This window comes from Pan troglodytes, chromosome 15, assembly GCF_028858775.2.
Source record: "Pan troglodytes isolate AG18354 chromosome 15, NHGRI_mPanTro3-v2.0_pri, whole genome shotgun sequence".
Lineage (NCBI taxonomy): Eukaryota > Metazoa > Chordata > Mammalia > Primates > Hominidae > Pan > Pan troglodytes.
In genome coordinates this window covers 86874886-86897976 of record NC_072413.2, presented here as the reverse complement: position 1 = coordinate 86897976, position 23091 = coordinate 86874886, and the positions used below count along the sequence as shown (strand labels likewise).

Genomic DNA, 23091 nt, shown 5'->3' with positions numbered 1-23091 from the left:
GCAAACTAATTAATGAAGCACCATCTGTGAGATTCAGTGTTCTTTGCATGAGCTGTGACTAGTCATCTAGGCAAATTTTTATGCTTTTTATCACAGATGGGAAAGAGAAAAGGGTGTAACCTTTGTGTGAATTATCCTATTAGATGCATATGCTACACGGTTTAGAAAATTTTATTTATTATCTGGTATAAACATATTCATTTTCATACTCTTCCTAGAAAACCTGATTTAATCTATATCTAACTTTGTATTCTCCAACTGATCCCAAATATTGTCTCCAGATCAGTGTTTACAAAATACCTGCCTCCTTTTCTATCTTCAGTTAAAACTTAAACTCTTTAGCTTGGGATTCAAAACCTACACTCCAATCCTTCCCCGTCTCACCAAACTTAGCTCTCATGACCAACCTACTCTCACTGTTATTGCTTGACTCCCTTACAGCCAAATTCATATTCTAGTGGCTCCCAAATCTGTTCACCCATTAGCTTTGCCTGGAATGCCACTCTATGGCCTCTTCCTCCTCTCTGGTTGTCAAAATCCTACTTATTCTTCAAGGTAAGGCACTTCATCCAGTGATTTCTCCCATATGCTCTCAATGCTTATTCATTTAAAAAAGACTTATGGCCGGTCATGGTAGCTCATGCCTATAATCCCAGCACTTTGGAAGGCCAAGGCGGGAGGATCACTTGAAGCCAGGAGTTCAAGACTAGCCCTGGCAACACAGTGAGACCCTGTCTCTATGAAAGATTTAAAAACATGTTTTCTTTAAATTAGCTGGGCATGATGGCATGCACGGGTAGTCCTAGCTACTCAGGAGGCTGAGGTTGGGGGATCACTTGAGCCCAGGAGTTTGAGGCTGCAGTGAGCTATGATTGTGCCACTGAACTCCAGCCTGGGTGACAGACCCTGTCTTAAAAATTTTTTTAATAACAGTTAACAATAATTTATTATATATTTCAAAATAGCTAGAAGAGAAGATTTGGAATGCTCCCAACACAAGGAAATGACAAATGTTTGAGGCAATGAATATCCTAATAACTCAGATTTGATCATTATGCATTGCATGCTTGTATCAAAATATTATATGTGCCCCATAAATAGGTACAACTATTGTATATGCATAAAAATAAAAATCAAAACATGTTTACAGAGCTCTTAAAATTTTATTGCAGTTACACAGTCTGTAAAAAATAACATGGCATTTTAGTTAACTGGAATGTTTCTATTTTAAAAATTAGTTCTATTGAGGTATAATCAACATAGAGTAAAACTTTCACTAAGGTGCAGAGTTCTATGAGTTATTTTTAAAAAAAACAGTTTTATTGAGGTGTAATGAATATACATGCATATATTTAAAGTGTAAAATGTGGTAAGATTGACATATGTATACATTGGTGAAGCCATTACCCTGTCCCCAGGCAACCACTGATCTGCTTTCTGACAATATAGTTTACATTTTCTAGAATTTTCTATAAATGGAGTAATACAGTATGCATTTCTTTTTGCTTAGCTTCTTTTACTCACCATAATTATTTGGAGATTCATCTATATTGTTATGTATTATCAATAGTTCATTCCTTTTTATTCCCAAATAGTATTCCATTATGTGTACATACCACAGTTTATTTATCCATTTATCTGTGACAGACATGTGAATTGTTTCCAGTTAGGAACTTTACAAATAAAGTTGCTATGAACACTCATGTCCAAGTCTTTTCTTGATTATATGATTTCCAAGTTTCATTTGTTCCACGTGCTAACCAACTCGTGATATGGGCCATCTCTTTAATTGTAGACAACCTAATTTAATCTTAATTTACATTTTTAAATAACTAATGGTGTTAGATATCTTTTCATGTGCTAATTTGCCATTTATATAGCTTCTTTGAAATGTTCGTTTAAATTATTTGCCCACTTTATAATTGCATTGTTTTCATATTGTTTTGAGAGTTGTTTACATATTCTGGATGCAAATCCTTTATCAGATATAATATTTGCAAATATTTTCTCACAGCTTGTGGCTTTTCTTTCCATTCTCTTAACAATGTCCATAGAAGCACAAAGTTTAATTTTCATGAAGTCAAATTTATCCATTTTTCTTTTTTAAATTGTGCTTTTGGTGTAACTAGGAAATCTTTGTGTAACCCAAACTAACAAAGATTTTCTCTTATGTTTTCTTCTAAAAGTTTTATACTTATAGGTAAGTATAAAATTTAACTCATCCATTGCGAGTTAAATTTTTTATATGGTGCAGGCTACAAGCCAAAGTTGATTTTTTGCGTGTGATATCTAATTGTTTCATCACACTGAAAAAATTACCCTTTGTCTTTGCACCTTCGTCAAAAATCAGTTTTCCACACATGTGAGGCTCTATTTCTGACTCTTTAGATCTGTTCCATCAATCTATTTGTCTATGTTGAGAAGAAACCCACACTGTACTGATTATGGTAGCTTTAAAATAAGCCTTGAAATTAGATAGTGTTAGTCCCAAATTTGTTCTTCTTTTTTAACAGTGTTTGGATTATTACTGGATCTTTGCATTTCTATATTAATTTTAGACCTAGCCTGTGAATTCCTACCAAAAACAAGCTAGGATTTGGATTGGGACTGTGTTGAATATGTAGATTAATCTGGGAGAAAATAACATCTTAACAGTATGGAGTCTTCCAACCCATTAACATAGTACAGTTCATCATTTATTTAAGACTTTAAAAATTTCTTTCAGTAATATTTTGTAGAAGTCTTGTATATATTTTGTCAAATGTATCCCCAAGTGTATATCATATTCTTCATATTGCTGTAAATGGTATTGATTTTATAATTTCAGTTTCCAACTCTTCACTGTGAATATGTGGAAATACAGTTGACTTTTGTATGTTGATACTCTATCCTGCAACCTTGCTAAACTCACTTTTTAGTCCTAGTATTTTTTGTAGACTACGTGGGATTTTTCTACATAATCATGTCATCTATGAATAAAGGCCATTTTGTATCTTTCTTTCCAGCCTAAATGTATTTTATTTATTTATTGCTTTATCTCACTGGTTAGAACATCCAGTACAACATTAATTAATGTAGAGAAAGCCAGCAACCTTGCATTTTTCTTAATTATAGGGGAAAGTGTGTTCTTTTTCAGTCTCTCGCCTTTGAGTACGACATTAGCTAGCTACAGGCTATTTGTAGGTGCCTTTACCAAATTGAGGAAGTTCTCTTCTATTCCTAGTTTGCTGAGTGTTATTTTTTTCAATCAAAAATGCGTGTGAAATTTTGTCAAATGCTTTTTCTCAGTTTATTGAGATGATCGTATGGCTTTTTCTTTCTTGTTAATATAGTGAATTATTTTAATTGACTACTGTATATTAAAATATTCTTGCATTCCTAGAATAAACTGTACTTGCTCAGGATGTATCACTGTTTTTTATACATTCTTAAATTTGATTTGCTGACCTTTTGTTAATAATTTTTAAAATGTATGTTCTTAAGGGATATTGGTGTGTCTATAGTTGTATTTTTTGTATTATCTGTGTCTGGATTTTGGTACCAGGGTAATGCTGGCTTTATAGAATGAGTTGAAAAGTACTCGTCCTGTCCTTTTTCAATTTTTATGGAAGAGTTTGTGTAGAATTTATATTATTTATTTATTGAATGTTTAGTAGAATCAACCAGTAAAATTATCTGCGCCTGGGAAGGTTTTTGACTACAAATTCAATTTCTTTAATAGATATGGGACTATTTGGGTTATTCATTTCTTCTTGAAGAAGCTTTGACAGTTTGTGTCTTTCAAGGAATTTCTCCATTTTATCTAAATTGTTGAACATATTGCCATAAAGTTGTTTATAAATGTCTTTATTAGCCTTTTAATATTTGTAAAATTCTGGAGTAATATTTCTCTCATGCCTGATATTGGAAATTTGTGTGTTCTTTCTTCCTTATCATTCTGACTAGAGGCTTATCAACTTTATTGCTTTCTTCAAAGAATCAGCTTTTGATTTCACTAACGTTCTCTATTTCTTTTCTATTTCATAGATTTCCACTCTAATATTTGTTATTTCTTTTATTATGCTTATTTTGAGATTAATTTGGTCTTCTTTTTCTATGTTTTTATGGGCAACTTGTTGATTTGTGTATTTCTCCTTGCATTTCTATCCATTCTTTAGGTATTTTGAAGTTCTGCTATTAGGTACAGGAACATTTAGGATTCTTATGTCCTTTTGAGGAATTCACTCCCTTAAGCATTGTTAAATGGCCTTTATTTATTTCTAGTAATGTTGTTTGCTTTGAACTCTACTTGGCCTTATATTAATATAGCATTCAGCTTTTCTTTTGTTTTAGTATATCTTTTCCTATACTTTTACTTTAATCCAAATGACAGATAATAACAAATGCTCATGAGAATGTGGAGAAATTTAAACTCTCATACACTGATGGTGGGAATGAAAAATGATGCAGCCACTTTGGAACTCTGGCAGTTCCTCAAAAGGTTAAGTATATAGATACCATATGACCCAGTAATTCTACTTCTAGGTATCTGTCCAAGAGAAAAACACATCCACAGAAAAACTTGTATGTAAATGTTTACAGGAGCAATACTAATAATAGCCATAAAGTAGAAACAATCTAAATATCCATCATCTAATGAGTGGATAGATAAAATGTGGTATATCCATATGATGTAATGTTATTTGTCAATAAAAAGGAAATAAATATTGATACATGCTACAACGTGAATGACATATGAAAACATTATGCTAAGGGAGAAAAGTCAGTCCCAAAAGACCTCATATTATATCATACAATTTATATGAAATATCCAGAATAGGTAGATGATATGGTTTGGCTCTGTGTCCCCACCCAAATCTCACCTTGAATTGTAATAACATCCACGTGTCAAGGGCAGGACCAGGTGGAGAAAATTGAATCATGGGGGCAGTCTCCCCTATGCTGTTCTCCTGATAGTGAGTTCCCATGAGAGTTGATGGTTTTATAAGGGGCTTCCCCCTTCACTCAGCACTGATTCTCTCCTGATGCCCTGTGATAACGTTCCTCCTACCATGATTGTAAGTTTCCTGAGGCCTCCTCAGCCATGTGAAACTGTGAGTCAATTAAACCTCTTTTCTTTATAAATTACCCAGTCTCAGGTAGTTCTTCATGGCAGCGTGAGAATAGACTAATATAGTATGTTGGTACCACAGACAGTGGAGTGCTCCTATAAAGATACCCAAAAGTGTGGAAGAGACTTTGCAACTGGGTAACAGGCAGAGGTTGGAACAGTTTGGAGGGCTCAGAGGAAGACAGAAAAATGTGGGAATGTTTGGAACTTCCTAGAGACTTGTTGAAAGGCTTTGACCTAAAAGCTGATAATGATATGGACAATGAAGTCCAGGCTAAGGTGGTCTTGGATGGAAATGAAGAACTTATTGGGAACTGGAGCAAAGGTCACTCTTGCTATGCTTTAGCAAAGAGACTGGCAGCATTCTACCCCTGCCCTGGAGACCTGTGGAACTTTGAACTTGAGAGAGGTGATTTAGGGTATCTGGTGGAAGAAATTTCTAAGCAGCAAAGCATTCAAGAGGAGGCAGAGCATAAAAGTTTAGAAAATTTGCAGCCTGACAATGTGATAGAAAACAAAAACCCATATTCTGAGGAGAAATTCAAGCCTGCTGCAGAAATTGGCATAAGTAACAAGGAACCAAATATTAATCACCAAGACAATGGGGAAAATGTCTCCAGGGCATGTCAGAGAACTTTGAGGCATCCCCTCTCATCACAGACCTGGAGGCCTAGGAGGGAAAAATGGTTCCATGGGCTGGGTCCATGGTCCCTCTGCTGTGTGTAGCTCCAGACTTGGTGCCATGTGTCTCAGCCGCTCCAGCCATGGCTAAAAGAGGCCAAGGTACAGCTTAGGCCATTGCTTCAGAGGGTGCAAGCCCCAATCCTTGGCAGCTTCCACATGGCGTTGGTTTGCAGGTGTGCAGAAGACAAAAATTGAGGTTTCGGAACCTCCACCTAGATTTCAGAGGATGTATGGAAAAGTGTGGCAGACTTGTAACAGTTACTACTTGAGAGCATCACTATGACCATTACTACTGTTACTACTTGAGACCGTCATTACAACCGTTATTACTGTTCCTACTTGAGACTGTCATTACAAGGCTGAATGAAGCGGGACAAACGCAGAAATGAAAACTTAAAACAAAAGAAACTGTTTTAAAGGAAGGGGCCAGGGGAAGAAGAAGAGAGCTCCCTGCTTCTAGTGAGCAAAGGCAGCCGTCCTGAGCTTCTACAGCCCTTCATATTTATTGGGTAGAAAGAGCAGGGAGGAGGAAGTAATGATTGGTCAGCTGCTTGATTGATCACAGGTTCACATTATTGCTAACAGGTTTCAGATGTGCCTAATCACAAGAAACACTGTGCTTTGGGCATGACTGCCCTCAGCATTCCTTCTGGGCAGCAGACGCAGTTTGTCAGTTTGCTAACAACCTGCTTTCATGAGAACAGTTTGCTATTTACTCATATAGCCGCCAGTGGTATACTGAGTTCATCAAGGGGCTCTCATAGAGAACCTCTGCTAGGGCAGCGTGGAAGGGAAATGTGGGGTTGTAGCCCCCACACAGAGTCCCCACTGGGGCATTGCTTAGAAGAGCTGTGAGAAGACGGCCACCATGCTCCAGACCCCAGAATGGTAGATCCACCAGCTTGCATCGTGTGCCTGGAAAAGCCACAGACACTCAATGCCAGCCCATGAAAGCAGCTGGGAGGGGGGCTGTATCCTGCAAAGCCACAGGGGTGAAGCTGCTGCCCAAGGCCTTGGGAGCCCATCTCTTGTATCAGCATGACCTGAATGTGAAACATGGAGTCAAAAAAGATTATTTAGGAGCTTTAAGGTTTAATTCCTGCCTTATTGGATTTTGGACTTACATGGGGACTGTGGCCCCTTTGTTTCGGCCAATTTCTCTCACTTGCAATGGGTGTATTTACCCAATGCCTGTACCTCCATTGTATCTAGGAAGTAACTAACTTGGTTTTGATTTTACAGGCTCACAGGTGGAAGAGACTTGCTTTGTCTCAGGTAAGACTTTGGACTTGGATTTTTAGGTTCACGCTGGAATGAGGTAAGACTTTGGGGGACTATTGAAAGATCATGATTATGTTTTGAAACATGAGGACATGAGATTTGGGAGGGGCCAGGGGCAGAATGATATGGCCTGGCTGTGTCTCCACCCAAATCTCAACTTGTGTCAAAGGCAGGACCAGGTGGAAATGATTGAATCCTGGGGGCAGTTTCCATCATGCTGTTCTCGTGATAGTGAGTTCTCATGAGAGCTGATGGTTTTATAAGGGGCTTTCCCCTCTGCTTGGCACTCATTCTCTCTCCTGACGCCCTGTGAAGAGGTGCCTTCCACCATAATTGTAAGTTTCCTGAGGCCTTCCCAGCCATGCTGAAGTCAATTAAACCTCTTTTCTTTATAAGTTACTAAGTCTTGGGTATTTCTTCATAGCAGTGTGAGAACGGACTAATACAGTATATTTATAGAGAAGCAAAGTAGATTAGTGGTTGCCCAGGGCTACAGTCAGGGATAGGGATGGGATTGTGGGGCTATGGAAAGTGACTATTAATGGGTATGAGATTCCTTTGGGGGATGATGAGAAAAAAAATTTTTTGAGACAGGATCTTGCTCTGTAATCCATGCTGGAATGCAGTGGTGCGAACATTGCATTGTAGCCTTGACCTCCTGAGCTCAAGTGATCCTTCTACCTCAGACTCCTGAGTAGCTGGGACCACAGGCATGCACCACTGTGCCAGGCCAATTTTTTAATTTTTTGTATTAGCCTGTTCTCACACTACTAACAAAGACATACCTGAGACTGAATAATTTATAAAGTTAAGAGGCTTAATTCACTCACACTTCCATGTGGCTGGGGAGGCCTCACAATCATGGCAGAAGGTGAATGAGGAGCAAAGTCATGTCTTACATGGAAGCAGGCAAGAGAGAGCATGTGCAGAAACCATCAGATCTCATGAGACTTATTCACTACCATGAGAACAGCATGGGAAAGAACCACCCCCATGATTTGATTGCCTCCCACCAGGTCCCTCCCAAAACACAGGGGACTTATGGGAGCTATAATTTGAGATTTGGGTGGGGACACAGCTAAACCATATCAGATGGGGTCTCACTATGTTGCCCAGGCTGGTCTCAAACTCCTGGGCTCAAGCGATTCTCCTGCCTTGGCCTCCCAAAGTGTTGGGATTACAGGCATGAGACACTGTACCCAACCTGAAAGTGTCTTAAAATTGATTGTAATGATGATTGCTTAACTGTGAATATATTAAAAACCACTGGGTGTACTTTTTTTAAAAAAAGAGGAGTCATATAGTACATGAACAATATCTCAAAAAAGTCACGTTAAAAAAGCGACCTCTGGGTTGGGAGCTACTGGTGACCTCAGTGAAAGCAGTTTCTAGAGTGGTAGAAGTAGACTCCAGATTAAAGAGGTTGAGGAATGAATGAAAGATGAGGAAGTAGGTAACAGAAGTCATCTAGCCTTTCAAGACCTGTGACAAAGGAGATAGGGTGGTACTAGAAAAGGGGGCAGGTTTTATCAAGGATAGACTGGACGAAGAAAATGTGGTACGTATACACCATGGAATACTCTGCAGCCATAAAATGGAAAGAGATCATGTACTTTGCAGGGACATGGATGGAGCTGGAAGGCATTATCCTCAGTAAACTAATGCAGGAACAGAAAACCAAACACCACATGTTCTCACTTATAAGTGGGAGCTGAACAATGAGAACACATGGACACATGGTGGGGAACAACACACACTGGGGCCTGTTGTGGGGACAGTAGAGGTAGGGAGAACATCAGGAAGAATAGCTAATGGATGCTGGGCTTAATACCTAGGTGATGGGTTGATCTGTGCAGCAAACCACCATGGCACACATTTACCTATGTAACAAACCCTGCACATCCTGCACATACACCCTCGAACTTAAAAGTGGAAGAAAACAAAAACACACAAGAGAAATGGAAGGAATTTAATAAAATTTGCCACACTACTCTCAAGATTGTAACGATATATATGCCCATCAGTGAATTTTGACAGTACCTTCACCTCATATATAATAAACATTTCAAATCTTTGTTCTCTGAAGAGGTTAAAAATGTATCTTTTTCTTGAATTAATTTCATTCTGTTATCAAATTTTTTTTGTTACATATGTTTATCAACCATTTTAATTTCTTTTATGAGTTTCGTTTTCAGGTTATTTGCTTTTTCTTCCTTTATTTTAATAAACAGTTATATTGTCTATTTTTAAAAAGGGAGGCAGGCTTAAAGGAAATGTGATTTTTAAAAAAGACATAATCCAGTAGAGAGAAATAAATTGAAGCTATTAGACCAGAAGAGGGGTGGGGTTTGGGGGCGGTGACAGTTGCAAGGTGCTGGAGTCCATAAAAACTTGAGTTTCAAATATTGGAAGAGGGTCTCTCTTTCTGATTTAAAAAGAAAACAAAATTCTTCCTAAAATCTGTTTAGGTCTAGCCTCTTCTCCAAGATAACATGGTTGCTTTCACCAAGAGTTCCCGTTGTTTTCACTTAACAATCCACTTTCCCTTATTAGTCAGAATTAGATTCAGGTAAAGAAAAGGATCACATTGCAAGAAACATAGTTTCCAAGGATTATAACAACATGTCTATTCTTTCATTTCAAGGACTGGCTTTGACATCAAAGAAGTGAAATAATAGTCTCTCTCAAAAATGTTGTTTTTATTTAGCTAAAAATAGGACGAATGCCATCTATATGGACAGATATGAAAGTGCAGTTATTTTCAAATTGCTAAATAAATGTTTCCCCCTCAAATCTGAGCCTAGATGACCATTTTGGAACTCTGCAAGGAACATAAACGTGGAACATTCCAATTTCTCTATTTCCTAGAATACAAAATTATCTGGTGATGGCTTTTTTTCCTACACTTGTTTTCTGGGTTATTTTCTAAGGTTTAGTCCTGCCAGTCTCTCTAAAATATTTGTTTTCTGAATGCTTAAATTCAATCCCAGCTGAAAGACCCTGACAGAAATCCCTCATTGTAGTAAAGAGTTGGTGGTGGAAACTAAAAGTGTAGAGACGCTGGGTGCAGTGGCTCACACCTGTAATCCTAGCACTTTGGGAGGCCATGGTGGGTGGACCACTTGAGGCCAGGAGTTTGAGACCAGCCTGAGCAACATGGTGAAACCCCGTCTCTACTAAAAATACAAAAATTAGCTGGGTGTGGTGGCGCATGCCTGTAATCCCAGCTGCTTGGGAGGCTGAGGCACGAAAATTGCTTGAACCCGGGAGGCAGAGGTTGCAGTGAGCCAAGATCATGCCACTGCACTTCAGCCTGGGCGACCGAGCAAGACTCTGTCTTAATAATAATAATAATAATAATAATAATAATAATAATAATGATGATGATGATGATGTAGTGACACATTACCTTTATTAATTTTCTTATCTGTAGGCCATAAATTGTATCCTGATAGATAATCTGAGCCTGGGAAAAAGCACTCAGAAATGCAATGGAAGAGTTATCACTATGGGGACTGGCTCAGCCATGACACATTTGTAAAAAAGGAAGAACTTCTAACCTCAGTAATGTTTCAGCACAGGAAGCCTTCTTGCCAGATCTCATTTTCATCAGTTGGAAGTAAGTTCGATGATGTGAATTTTGGTTAAACAATTTGTATTTATGGATTGAGCACCTCTTTAGCCACAATGGAAAACCGGAAAACAATTATTAGTATTTTTTGTGTTCTTTCTAGAGAAATGTTGGCACAGAAGCCAGAAGTTACACAGTCCATAGGAAATGTTGTTACAAAGACATCCTGAATGTCGCTTCTGATACAGTCATCCACGGTGCTATGTCATCATTCTGCCCTGAGCCACTGTGACTCATTCTTTGCCTTCGTGCTCACACTGAATTCACATAAATTCAAGACAAAATCCCTCCAGATCACCTTAGGAAAATGGAATCATTTATTTTTTGCTGTGTTAATATTCCCTTATTATTCAATTTTCCTGACGCACACAATGTTCATTTTAAATGGTAGTAGATTTATTTACAGCAGAAACAGAGAGAGGTGATTTGACCTAGTGATTAAGAGCACACACTCAAGAGGCCACGCTGCCTAAACCTGAATCTTTGGCACTTACTACTAGTTCAATAAGCTTTTTACTATGCCTCAGTATTCTCATAAGTAAAATGGAATAACAGCCTGCATAGGACCACGGTGGGAATGAAATGAATTCATTCCCATAAAGAGCTCAGAACAGTGGGCATATTTAACATCCTCAGTAAATGTTCAGCCATTCTTATTAGCTCTTATTTTAAATTAAGAAAATGATTCACATTATACCATTTGAATCTAAATATTGACTACGATATTAGGAAATGTGATAGTACCTGAGGAAATTCTCAAGGGCTAAATAAACACTAACACATCACAGAGAACCAAGAAAGGTTCAAGTCTAAGGTGCAGGAACAAGACCTTGGGCTGCAGCTATGGATGTGACGCGGGGCCTTGCTGTCTTGTCTGTAGTGAATGCTAGCCTTGAGCAAGCTATCATTCCTTGAATTCAGTTTTTTTGTTCTCTCAGCTGAGTATACAATTTATACAAATCTGAACAGAATAGAAGTATCTATCAAATAGTTTTCATGAAGTTAAAAAAAATGAAAAATAACATGGAGGTCCCAAAGTCCAAAGTATGAGTTTGAGTGGTCCTGTCCCATTAACACATTTCCTTGTGTGAACACTTTAATGAGAGTTCCACTAAATAAGGCAGAGAAAAGTTCAAGAGCCTTTCTAAGGCTGCTATGCCATGCATGGTACTGGAATATTGCTGACTTCCGTGCTGTGGCTGACCAGAAGTGGGACTCCTGGCCTGTGACTCTATTTCTAATCTGAATATTCTTATTATTAAAAATGTGACATCCCATAAATCACTTTTTAGGAAAAAACAGAATTGGTGGTATATCATTTGAAATAAAATTAAAATAATGATGATTTCTAAGATTACTGGACTTCTGTAAAACCTGTTTCACCTGAGATGACTAAAATAAAAACTCATTAAAAAATAATGAAATGATGGTGTTTTACACAATGATTTATTTTAAAGCTTAATAGGAAATCACAAAGTATTTAATAAAAAATAGTTTTAAATACATTTTTAAAGTCTTAAGGAAAGTCTCTATTTATAATCCTCCCACCTCCACCTCCCAAGTAGCTGGGACTATAGGCACATGCTACCACACCTGGCTTAAAGGTGCAGTTTTAATGGCAGATTTCAGACTCCTTAAGCTACATGATGGCTAAGAGTCAGCTTAAGGACTTAAAAAATGTACATTTATAAAACATTGAGGAAATTCACCAAAATGTTTTGTAAACATTATAAACAAACATCTACTATATAATGTGAGAGACAGTTTCAGGATCTATTTAGAAAGGTTTAAATCCTGTATTTTATAATATTATTTTATAAAGTTACTATTACTATGAAATTTGCATTACACATTCTGTGTCACCCTTATGTGTCACCTTAACTAATATCAAGGACAGGTTTGTTAAAATATACGTATTACACTATATACATACATACACAGACATAGTACTTTTTTCCCCTCGCATAATGCTGCTTCATAAGAACATATGTGGTCTAAGGAACAATCAGAGCATAGCAAAATGCTGCCTTAATTGTTTAATTAAATGTTGTGTGTCCACATGGTCTGGAAATGCTGCTTCAGACTTCTGCGCAGCAACATAGCTTCTCTGCAGATCTCCAATCTGCAAAAAATACAAGAATAAGACCGTGGAATGAGATCAGAAAAAAATGAGTAAGGAAGTAAAAAAGAAAATAAGACATAGTATCTGCATGCTGTAGAAATTCAAAGGGTTCTTTTCTTTTTTTTAACAAACCCACAACTAACATCATAACTCAAAGGGTTCTTAAAGGCAAATTGCTTAATTATGCTACTTTGATTTTAGAATTCTAGATTATAATTCAATCTTGAAAAATACGTGAGAAAGATAAAATAACCAATTATATAAATAATTTCCAGCTGTCTGGTAATGAATTTAGAAACCTATGTTTTCTTTTCCTGTCACTGATGATAGTATTATAAACGTAAAGTGATATTTACATGCTGAAACAGCCAGCTCTAGATAGCTCAGAAAACTTAGAGAAAACTATCTGTAAGGTACCACAAACAAAAATATATTTTGATTAGAGTTGTTACCTTTTAGACAGAAAATTTAAGCAAAAACTGCTGTATTTAAGGCATAATAACATGTTTTGAGAGGTTTTAAGTGGTGCTGGCACAATAATGTTGGGAAAATATCTGGTTTTAAAAGTTTATAAAGGATGTCTCTGATTTTCAATGAACTTTATATTAATTCCCAAAGAAAAACACATATACTGTCTGAATGTATCCTTTTTATTGATACATAATAACATATTAATGAGGTACATGCAATATTTTTATACAAGCATACAAGGTATAATGACCAAATCAGGGTAACTGGGGTATCCGTCACCTCAAACATTTATAATTTCTTTGTGTTGGGAATATTTCAAATCTTCTAGCTATTTTGGGATATACAATAAATTATTAATTACAGTTGAGTATATCTTGATTCATGGATACGTTCTAAAAAGGAAGAGGCTTTTTCATGTATACACTCAAAAAATCTAGATAAATTCTGGTAGATTTCTGGTAACAATACATACATATTAAAACAGAAATTAAGTTTCCTTTTTTAAATCATAGCACTTCTTTTTAATATACTGCTTTCTGTTATGGAAGTGCAGCCTTTTGCTTAAAGAAGATATCTCATTTGAGTTATATATTATTAAAATGTGGTGCTATTCCCGAAGGTAAGCCAGCCCTCTTGGGGGTTTAACTAACTAAGCAGTAGCACAGTACAGTGGGAAACACATGGACATCACTGGGATCTGGGTGTGAATCTGAAATCTGCCACTGCCAAGGGACGCAGAAGTCTTTTAACCTCTTTAAGCCTTGGGTTCCATTAGAAATTAAGCTGCTTGAGGTACAGGTTTTTGTCTTTTACTCATCATTACATCCTCTGTGCCAAAAACAGGGCCTGGTATATAGCAAAGGCTCAATAAATAGAACATCAGTCACGAAAAAAATGAGTGAGGAAGGCGGGGTAGTTGGGAGAATTAGAGAAAGTATTTAAAGCACCTAGAACAGTGGCTGGTACTTACAGGTGCTCAATAATTACAACTCAGGAATGACAGTTTATTTTATTTTCAATACAGAAATGACAGTGTAGATGACTTCATATTTATGCTATGAAGAATAACATCTTTATAAATATCTTATGGTCTATCAAGACCCTAATTTATATCACAAATATTTTTAGCCATTTCCTTATTCTCAAAACAGACTCACCTTCCAAGTACAAGCTAGTTATTAGATGTCTTTTGCTTGTTTTCTTATTGTTAAAAATGGCACGTGGTTCCTTTTAGCTTTCGGATACTAACTGACTTGCAACACAGTATTATTTCCCCCATATTCTTCACAGCTAAGATAGTTTTCACATTAGAATATCACTAATTTTACAGCAATTGTACCAGAAACTTGGTGGCAATATGATCTACAAATAATGCACAGGATTTTGTTGCTGTAAAAGCCAATAACTAAACATTTCCCAAACCAGGAGTTATTAAGTGAGTATTTCTTCAATGACTAAATGCCATATTTCAAAACATAAAATAATTCTATAATCTATAATGGAGTTTAGTCAATATTCAGCAATAAATTAAAAGTTTTAAATGCTGTCCCTTGAAGTAAAGATGTATAAATAAGTACAGTAATTAAGAGTTTTAAAAAGTCATTTCTTTCAGGAAGATGAGGTTAGAATTTCCTCATTTATTTGTACTTTTTTTAAAACAAAGAAAAAAAAAGAACAGATCAGATGATAAATTAATGAAGAAAGAGAATACCTTATCAGAGATTGTTGCAAAATTAAAATGCGGTTCATACATATGGGGTGCTAATGATGATGCAGTTTGTAATAGTGCCCTTGCCTGTGTATAAAAATAAAGAAAAGAAAAACCAAAGGCGTATGAACATATATCAGCACCATATTTGTGATTTTTTTTTTGGTAAAAGAATTCTTTACCTATGACAGGACTTTAATAACACGAGCCTGTGATAAATACAGACAACATTCCTCATGAAATACAATGACTTCATGAAATACAATTAACTACCGATACCTTGCCAAAATTATGTTAATAATAAATGCTTCATAAGACACAGAAAATAAGAGAACTGAAAATTCAGAGTACATTTAAAGTTATTTGGGAACCAATGTTCTCATAAAGGTTATATTTCAATATGACATACAATCTGAAATACAATCTTCTCAATACTACAACATTCTCCTTAATCTAGTTTTTACTGCTGTTGATTGACTAAGCAGGCTCTAATTACCTTTTCTTTAATGTAATAACAACCAAAAAAACCATTGTAAATTTCAAAGCCCAAAATTCTGTGCTGGATGACAGTGAGCAAGTATTTAATATAGTGCTGATCAGTTTTGTTAGTGAGACAGCAATTGAATATGACAAGCTTTCTGTTCTCTAAGATACTCAAAATATAACATTCACATTTTTTTGTGTGATCATAGGATCATCAATGCAGAGACCACTGAGCAGCATGAGATGCTTATACATTCATTAAGACCACAAATTCAACATTACAAACTGCTAACAACCCCTCAACTTGTAGCTACATCTAAAACTTCTATCCATGACCCTGAAGACAAATTTGTATAACTTTTTTAATGGAAAACAAAATGATATCAAGCCAATATAGAATGAAAGATATAATTTTTAATAAAATGAAGATCATATTATGAAATCTTTCACCAAAACATTTCAAGTCAATTGCATGCTAGAGAAACTACAGTAAGTAAGAGGAAAAGAAAATTACCAATATGGGAACAGAGAAAAATCACAAAAATCACTTGTTTCATCATATGAATACAGGCAAAGTTCCTGACAAAACAAGTGTCCATTTTAGAACAGTCTGTAAACTACAAATCTATCTTCCTTACTTTGGGAGAATTTATGCAATAAAGGTAACATCCAATGACCTTTCTTTCCTTGTTGTGGTTAAAAGTTTATCATTGTGCTTAGAAGACCAGGCTAATGTACTGGCATGCTGTTCGCCATGTCTGTGACCTCGGGTAAAGTTACTCACCCTTCTCAAGCCTCCATTTCTTTATCTCCAAAGTGGGGAATGTAATAATATTTGCCCTTGATGGCTGCTAACATTGTATGAACATATTTAGTATTTTAAACTTTTTCTTTTACATATATCATTATAATAATACAATTTATTAAGCATCTACCATGTGCTCCATACTATGCTTCTACTATGCCAAGTGCATGATCTAACACTCACAAACAATCCCTTCAAATCACTACTGTTACACTCTATTTTATGTATCATCCATTCGTTCCACAAATATTGACTGAGCATCTACCATACGGCAGGTACTGTTTCTGATGCTGGGAATATAACAGTTACATGACAGATATGGTCACTCTTTTCATACAGCTGACATTCTACATCCTACACATATATATGAAAATATCTGATAAAGTGGTAAATACTGTGAAGAAAAAAAGTAAGAGATGTGATAACACCTAAGGGCTCTTTTAGACTGATGGGGGAGATGACCTTTCTAAGGAGGTGGCATTTAATCTAAGACCTGAATGACAAGAAAGAAATTTGTCATTGCAAGATCTGAAGGAAGAACACTCCAAAGGCCCTAAAGGAAGACAGAGCACTGTCTGTCTGCAGAGCAGCAAGACAGCGATGTGTCTGCAAGTCAGTGGGAAAGAAGGAGTGGCAAAAGATGTGGTCTGAGCAGGAGCCGGAGGCCAGGTCACGTGGGGCCTCAAAGGCCATAGTCACGGTTTCAAGTCCAGATTTTATTCCAAGTTGAAGGAGAAGGCACTAGAGCATTTTAAACAAAGTAGTATTAAACAGTCTTGGTTTTAAAAAAAATCTCTCAGGTTGTTCTGAGAAGAGTGTATCACAGAGTGCACTGACTTGCTGATGTAAGTGGAAACAAAAAGACCAGCTAGGAGGCTCTCATAGTAGTCCATGCAAGAGATGAGAGCAGTCTGAAGAAGGGTCATGGGAATGGAGAAAGGTGGCCGGGCTCAGAATGTGATGGGACTCTGAGGTCAGAATGACAGGGCTTGCTGAATATGATGTGGGCGCAAGTGTGGCAGGGGGAAGCAATAAAAAGAGAGAAGTTTCGGGGTGGCTCCAAGGATTTTGGCTTGAGCAGTTATGTAGTAGACAGGGGATGGTGACTGGTAGAACACTTCACTAAGATAGGGTAGAATGGGGAGGCTCAGATTTGTCCTAATAAAATCAAACATTCTATTTTGGACTCAGAATGGTTAAGTAACTTGTCCCAAGGTCACACAGCTAATACACAACAGAGCTGGGATTCAAATCCACGCCTGTCAGATTCTAGAGCTCATTTTAAAATAACATACGCTGTAATGCTACCACACATGACAGCTTTTCTCTGAAGAAAGCAGACTGCCCAGCATGCCGCTGCCAGTTCACTGACCTGTTCAACGTGGCCCTTCCGCATCTCCAGCACAGCCAGGTTGTTGTAGGCCTCGGCGTGGTTGTTGTTGTTGACCAGAGCCAGCCTGAAGCACTGATGGGCCAAATTTGTATCTCCTATTCCCTACAGAAGAAAGCCCATGTTCACACCCATGGGTCCATTTACTTCCTCCTCCTTTCTTTCCTCATAGGTATCTCTTCTGCTACCAGACAAAAAGCATCAAGTACCATACAATTACAGAAGTCAATGTGAATTCTACGTAAGTGGATTTAACCTGAGAATATAAAATGAGCCACAATGACTCCCAGAAACTTCTAAATTGCCCCGTAAGACTACTGCCAAACCTGGATTTAGGATAATTCCTGAAAATTTCTTCAAACTAACTTTTTTGTTTGTTTTGAGACAGGGTCTCACACTTTGTCACCCAGGCTAGAGTGCAGTGCTACGATCACAGCTCACTGCAGCCTTGACCTTCTAGGCCCAAGTGATCTTCCTGCCTCAGCCCTCAGAGTAGCTGGGACTACAGATGTGCACTACCACACCCAGCTAATTTTTAAATTTTTTGTAGAGACAGAGTCCCACTATGTTGCCCAGGGTGGTCTCAAACTCCTGGGCTCAAGCAATCCTCCTGCTTCAGCCTCCCAAAATGCTGGAATTATAGGCATGAGCCACTGTGTCTGGCTCAAACCAACTTTCTATAACGGAAATTATATCAGTAAGACAACATACCACAGCTACATGTCCCAAGTTGTACCAGACATCAGCTGCCTCTTCTTCATTTTCAGCCAAAGAAAGGGCACGTTCAAATGAGGTCAGAGTCATATCATACTGCTGGGCATAGAAGCAACACAGCCCCAGATTGTTAAAAAGCTGGCCGTTATAAATGCCCATCTGCAGCAGCCGCCTTTTCAAAAAAGAACACACAAATTTTGGTGTCAGACCAACTTTGTAAGTTTTAAGACATATATATATATATATATATATATTTTACACAGTTAAAAATGAATTCATCTTGTGATTTTTGATACTCCTTAAGAATATAAATACGTGTTATAGTAAATGAAAAAATGTTTAAAGCAAATACAAACACCTCTCTTTCATAATGGTACTAGTCATGGGGAATGTGTCTAGAGACAAAGACAAACAACTGATCTAAGTTTTCTCCCCAAATGCTTTGTTAGAGAACCAAAATAAGAAATAGTCACAAAAAGTAAAGCCCACACACTTCAGCTTTATAAAGCTTTGCTGCCCATAGGGTAAATTCCTAAAACCTAATCTAATTTGAGGACTGCGTTTAGCATTAACCTCTACGTTTTCAGCTGAGTTGGATCCCGTTTTTGGCTCGCTGTACTTTGTGCTTCAGCTGTGTCTACTGAACTCCAATGAGCTTCCACTGAGGAAGACAAGACCATCAGTGTGGATCCTTACATTATCCACTTAGCTTTCACACTGCAGCTCAAGAGCCCCATTTGCTTCTATGCATAATTAATCCCATGGGACAAAGGACAAGCGAGTTCATGTAAGCAAATGAAAATCCAGCCCAGCTGCCGTGAGAAACCCATGACCCACTTTGGGGGTTGGGGAGTAGAGTCAGCTGCAGGTGCACAGAATAGTGTTCTTATTATTACATTTTATGCCTCCAACACATATTTGGAAAGAACCCTTGTCAGCTGCCAGTCATCTCTTTCTATATTACCCAAGGGCTAAAGAGGAAATCATAATTTAAAAATTAATTTCAGAAGTCATATGTAGGATGAAATAAGTACTTAAAAGAGAATCAGTGAATATAATTTATTTAGACTGAACAAATATTGGGACAAGAACCGACAATGCTGCACAAAACAGGTGATTCTGTTTCAGGTCCTCATCAAGGTTCAGAACATGAGGCCAAATGCTCTTTGCAAATCTTTTCACCTTTCAATTTCAGTGTCTTTATGTTTAACGGTATTAACGGAGGCGATGATGATGGTTAAGTTTTAAGTAACTATTCAACTTATTGGTTGATGACAAAATGGCTAACACATACAATGACAATGAGGTTTAAAACTCATGTCAGTTGTCCAGTGTGTTTCTGCAAGATGCCAGACATCTGCATGTTTCCAAATTATTGGATGTCACTTCAATGCTCATTATATATCTCAGTGTTGACATTTTAGTTTCATAAAGACATGGCCTATACCTTATTTCTCTATACTTTCATTCCATCTTTCTTATTATTTTATCAATATTTCACAGGAAAGTGGTTCTACGAATTGGATGTGAAGTGCACCTGTAAAACCGGAGAGCTATTTCTGGCTGATCAGAATAGAAGTGGTTGCTTCCAATGCATGCGATGGCTTCCACATGAGTATTGTCTTGTTTCAAAACTTCTTTGTAGTATTCGGCTGCTGATGACATATTGTTCATTTCCTATTCTCCATCAAGAGAGAAGAGCAATATTTTATTAATATTGGACAAGAAATTATTTTTTTTGACTAAGTCCATTCATTCAATAAGTATTTATTGAGAGGCTACCATGTGCCAGACTCCATTCTAGACCCTGGGGATACAATATGAACAAAAAGAGAAAGTCACTGTCCTCAGGGAGGTGACATCTGGTATGAAAGGCAAACAAATATGTAATATAAGAGAAGGTTAAGTGCTGTGAAGAGAAACAGAGCAGGAGAGAGAGAGCAGGGAGAGTGTGCTTCAGAAGGGGTGGCGGAAGGGGCCACTTTGGAGGAGGTGCTATTTGAAAAGACCTGAGTGAAGTCAAGGATCAAGCCCTGAGCATATCTGGGGGAAGCTCACTCTGGGCAGAGGGAAGAGCAAATGTATGAGCCTGAGAGGGGAACGTGCTTGTCACATATGAAGAACCACACGAAGGTAAATGAGGCTGGGAAGAGGGAAAGTGGCACAAAAGGAGATGAGAGGCAGCCAGGGCCTTTGTAAGCCACGGTGAGAACTTCAGATTTTTTTTTTTCTAGTTGAGAGAAATCCATTAGGAGAGGAATAACAATCATATTTGCATTTTGAAAGAATAACTTGACTGCTGCATGCTAGACATACCAAAACAGGAAAGAGTGGTAGCAGGAAGATCAAGAGTCCAGGAAAGAAAAGACAGCAACCAAGACCAAGCTTAGAAATACATACAAAGTGAAAAACTAAATAAACCTTCTACAGTTATTATATATTCTTTCTAAAATACTGATAATCATAAATGTATGCATCTAATGTTATCAATGAATGTTATATTTCCCAAGTCCACCTTCAAGGCCCTGTTCAGGCTCCACATCCTTCATGAAGATTTCCCTAATGCCTTCATTTCACACAGCTGTCTTCTACCTCTCAACTTACATGGTGTTTATTATGTGAACTTGTTCTCATTAGAGAAGGACTCATACGTTTCTTTAAATTTTAATCATATCAAATATGAGACTCTACTGATTGTAAGAAGCACCATGCAGTGCTTTTTTTAAACAGAATTTTTATTTGATCCTCACTGATATTTAGACATACTCATACACAGATTGCGTCACAGATCACTCTTTTGCATACTTTGTGGTAAGAACATTTAAAATCCACTTTTAATATTTCTTAAAAGTGCTCCACTATTGTCTCCAAGATTTTCTTCCAACCTATGGACAGTCATTCTGCTATGCTGATACCTGTGTTTTCTTGATTTTCTTGATCTTACCAGCAGGTGTCAACAAAAGCTTTCAGGCAACAACCAGTAATAGTTACCAGGTTCACCATGCTCCCAAGAGTAATTACCCAAGTTTCCATATAAACAGACTATGACAACTACATGGCAACTGCCACTTGGCCATAAAAAGATGCTATCCATTTTAAGATGTATCTCAAGTTCAGAGATGTTAAAATGTGAAAAAAAATGTCTTTTTAGAGTCCATGAAATATGGTAAATTCCTTTAGAGGAAGATCGTATGTGCCATTTCTTAGCACAAAATTTAGTGTTCTAGAAACTGAAAAATTAATAAACAAGAATTAAACAACTCCAAAAAATGTTCTTAGCTTCCCATGTTTCCATTAGAACAGAGGTTCTCAAACGTTTTGGTCTAAGATTCCTTTTAAACTGTTAAAAATTGCTGAGAAGAAGTTTTGTTTATGTAAGTTATATAGATTAATATTAGAAATTGCAACTGAGCTATCTTTAAACATTTACTTATTAATTCATTCTAAATAACACACAATAAACCTATTACATGTTCACATACATAACATTTTTATGAAAAATAATAAGCTCTTCTGAGTGGAGAAAGTCTGTAGGTTGTACAACTATGTTTGTGACAGGGTAGATTAGTCTGTTTAACCCAGAGAGAGAAGGTTGTTAAGTCCTTTTGAGCATAGGTCTAAAGCCAAAAGCTCCACTTCTGCTTTTATCTGTAATCAAGCTAATGGTTTGACCTCTATTTGTCGAAATCTTGTATCTCTCTCTCTCAGTTGGTTCTCAACATGGAGAACAGGGATGTAACTTATCAGTCCCGTAAAACCCTAACAAAACATTCAACAGTTGACCCAAATCTATGCTTTATATATATTTCTTCATGTGCTTTATGTTTGAAATTCTTTTTCAAAGCCAACAGCATCCCACAGTGCTAGGCTTCAGTGTTACAGCTTCCAAAGGTGGCAATGCCCAACGCAAAGAAGGCTCAAGCCTCAGTAAGCCAGTTGGTTCAAGACTTTGGGTTCTATAAAATTACTTTTGAATACTTGTATACTTAATTAATGGACACAGAAATTAATTTATGTAATCTCGAGGAATTTTGGACTGAAACACCTATTGTACTGACAACCTCGTATGTAGGTCTTCAATTAAGTTTTATAAACTTATAAAATACGTGCTTATACTAAATAAATGTAAACCTTACAAAACGGTACAAAATTAAAAGTAAATGCCCCATCCCCAAATTGCAGTAGGCAGAGGCTCTGTTAATAGCTTCTTGAGTATTGTTCAGGAAATTTTGTTCATACATAAGCATACATATGGGTGTGCATATTTTAACCATAAACAGAATCATTCTATACATTCTAATATACAGTTTATTTTTTCACTCTCAGTGTCTTGACTCTTTCCATATCAAAACCAAAAGCTTTACTTCATATTTTTAAATAATACTTCTGCATAGTGTTCCATCAATACAGAGACCATAATTTATTAAACCAGTCCCTTTTTGTTCAAGCATATGTTTCCTTTTTTTAACCAAAAAACATGCTATAAAAACATCATTGCACAGATCTTTGTGCACTTCTATGAAAATATCCTTAAGGAAAATTCCTAGAAGTAATATGGCCAGGTCAAAGAGCATGCACATTTTAAAATATCATCAATAATTGCAAACAACTTCCAAATGTTCATACATGGAGCTTGTTTCTCTACACCCTTGGCAACCCTAGATAACATAGAACTTCTTCATCTTTGCTGAT

General features: G+C 36.9%; 1 protein-coding gene across 11 annotated transcripts in view; it reads right to left on the bottom strand.

The window, feature by feature from the left end:
* Positions 1 to 12130: 12130 nt before the first annotated feature.
* The window catches only part of TTC8 (tetratricopeptide repeat domain 8), a 53594-nt gene continuing 42633 nt past the window's right edge, over positions 12131 to 23091 (bottom strand). For 2 of the 11 annotated variants that reach the window (XR_010150826.1, XR_010150830.1), the window contains exons 11-15: positions 19937 to 20076; positions 18397 to 18571; positions 17668 to 17869; positions 15011 to 15094; positions 12134 to 12828 (exon numbers count right to left, since the gene is read on the bottom strand). Coding sequence is in view for 5 of the 11 variants with exons in the window: in NM_001280148.1 (NP_001267077.1) it covers positions 12712 to 12828; positions 15011 to 15094; positions 17668 to 17790; positions 18397 to 18571; positions 19937 to 20076 (639 nt within the window). In the remaining 6 variants the exon portion in view is untranslated. 11 annotated transcript variants of the gene reach the window in all.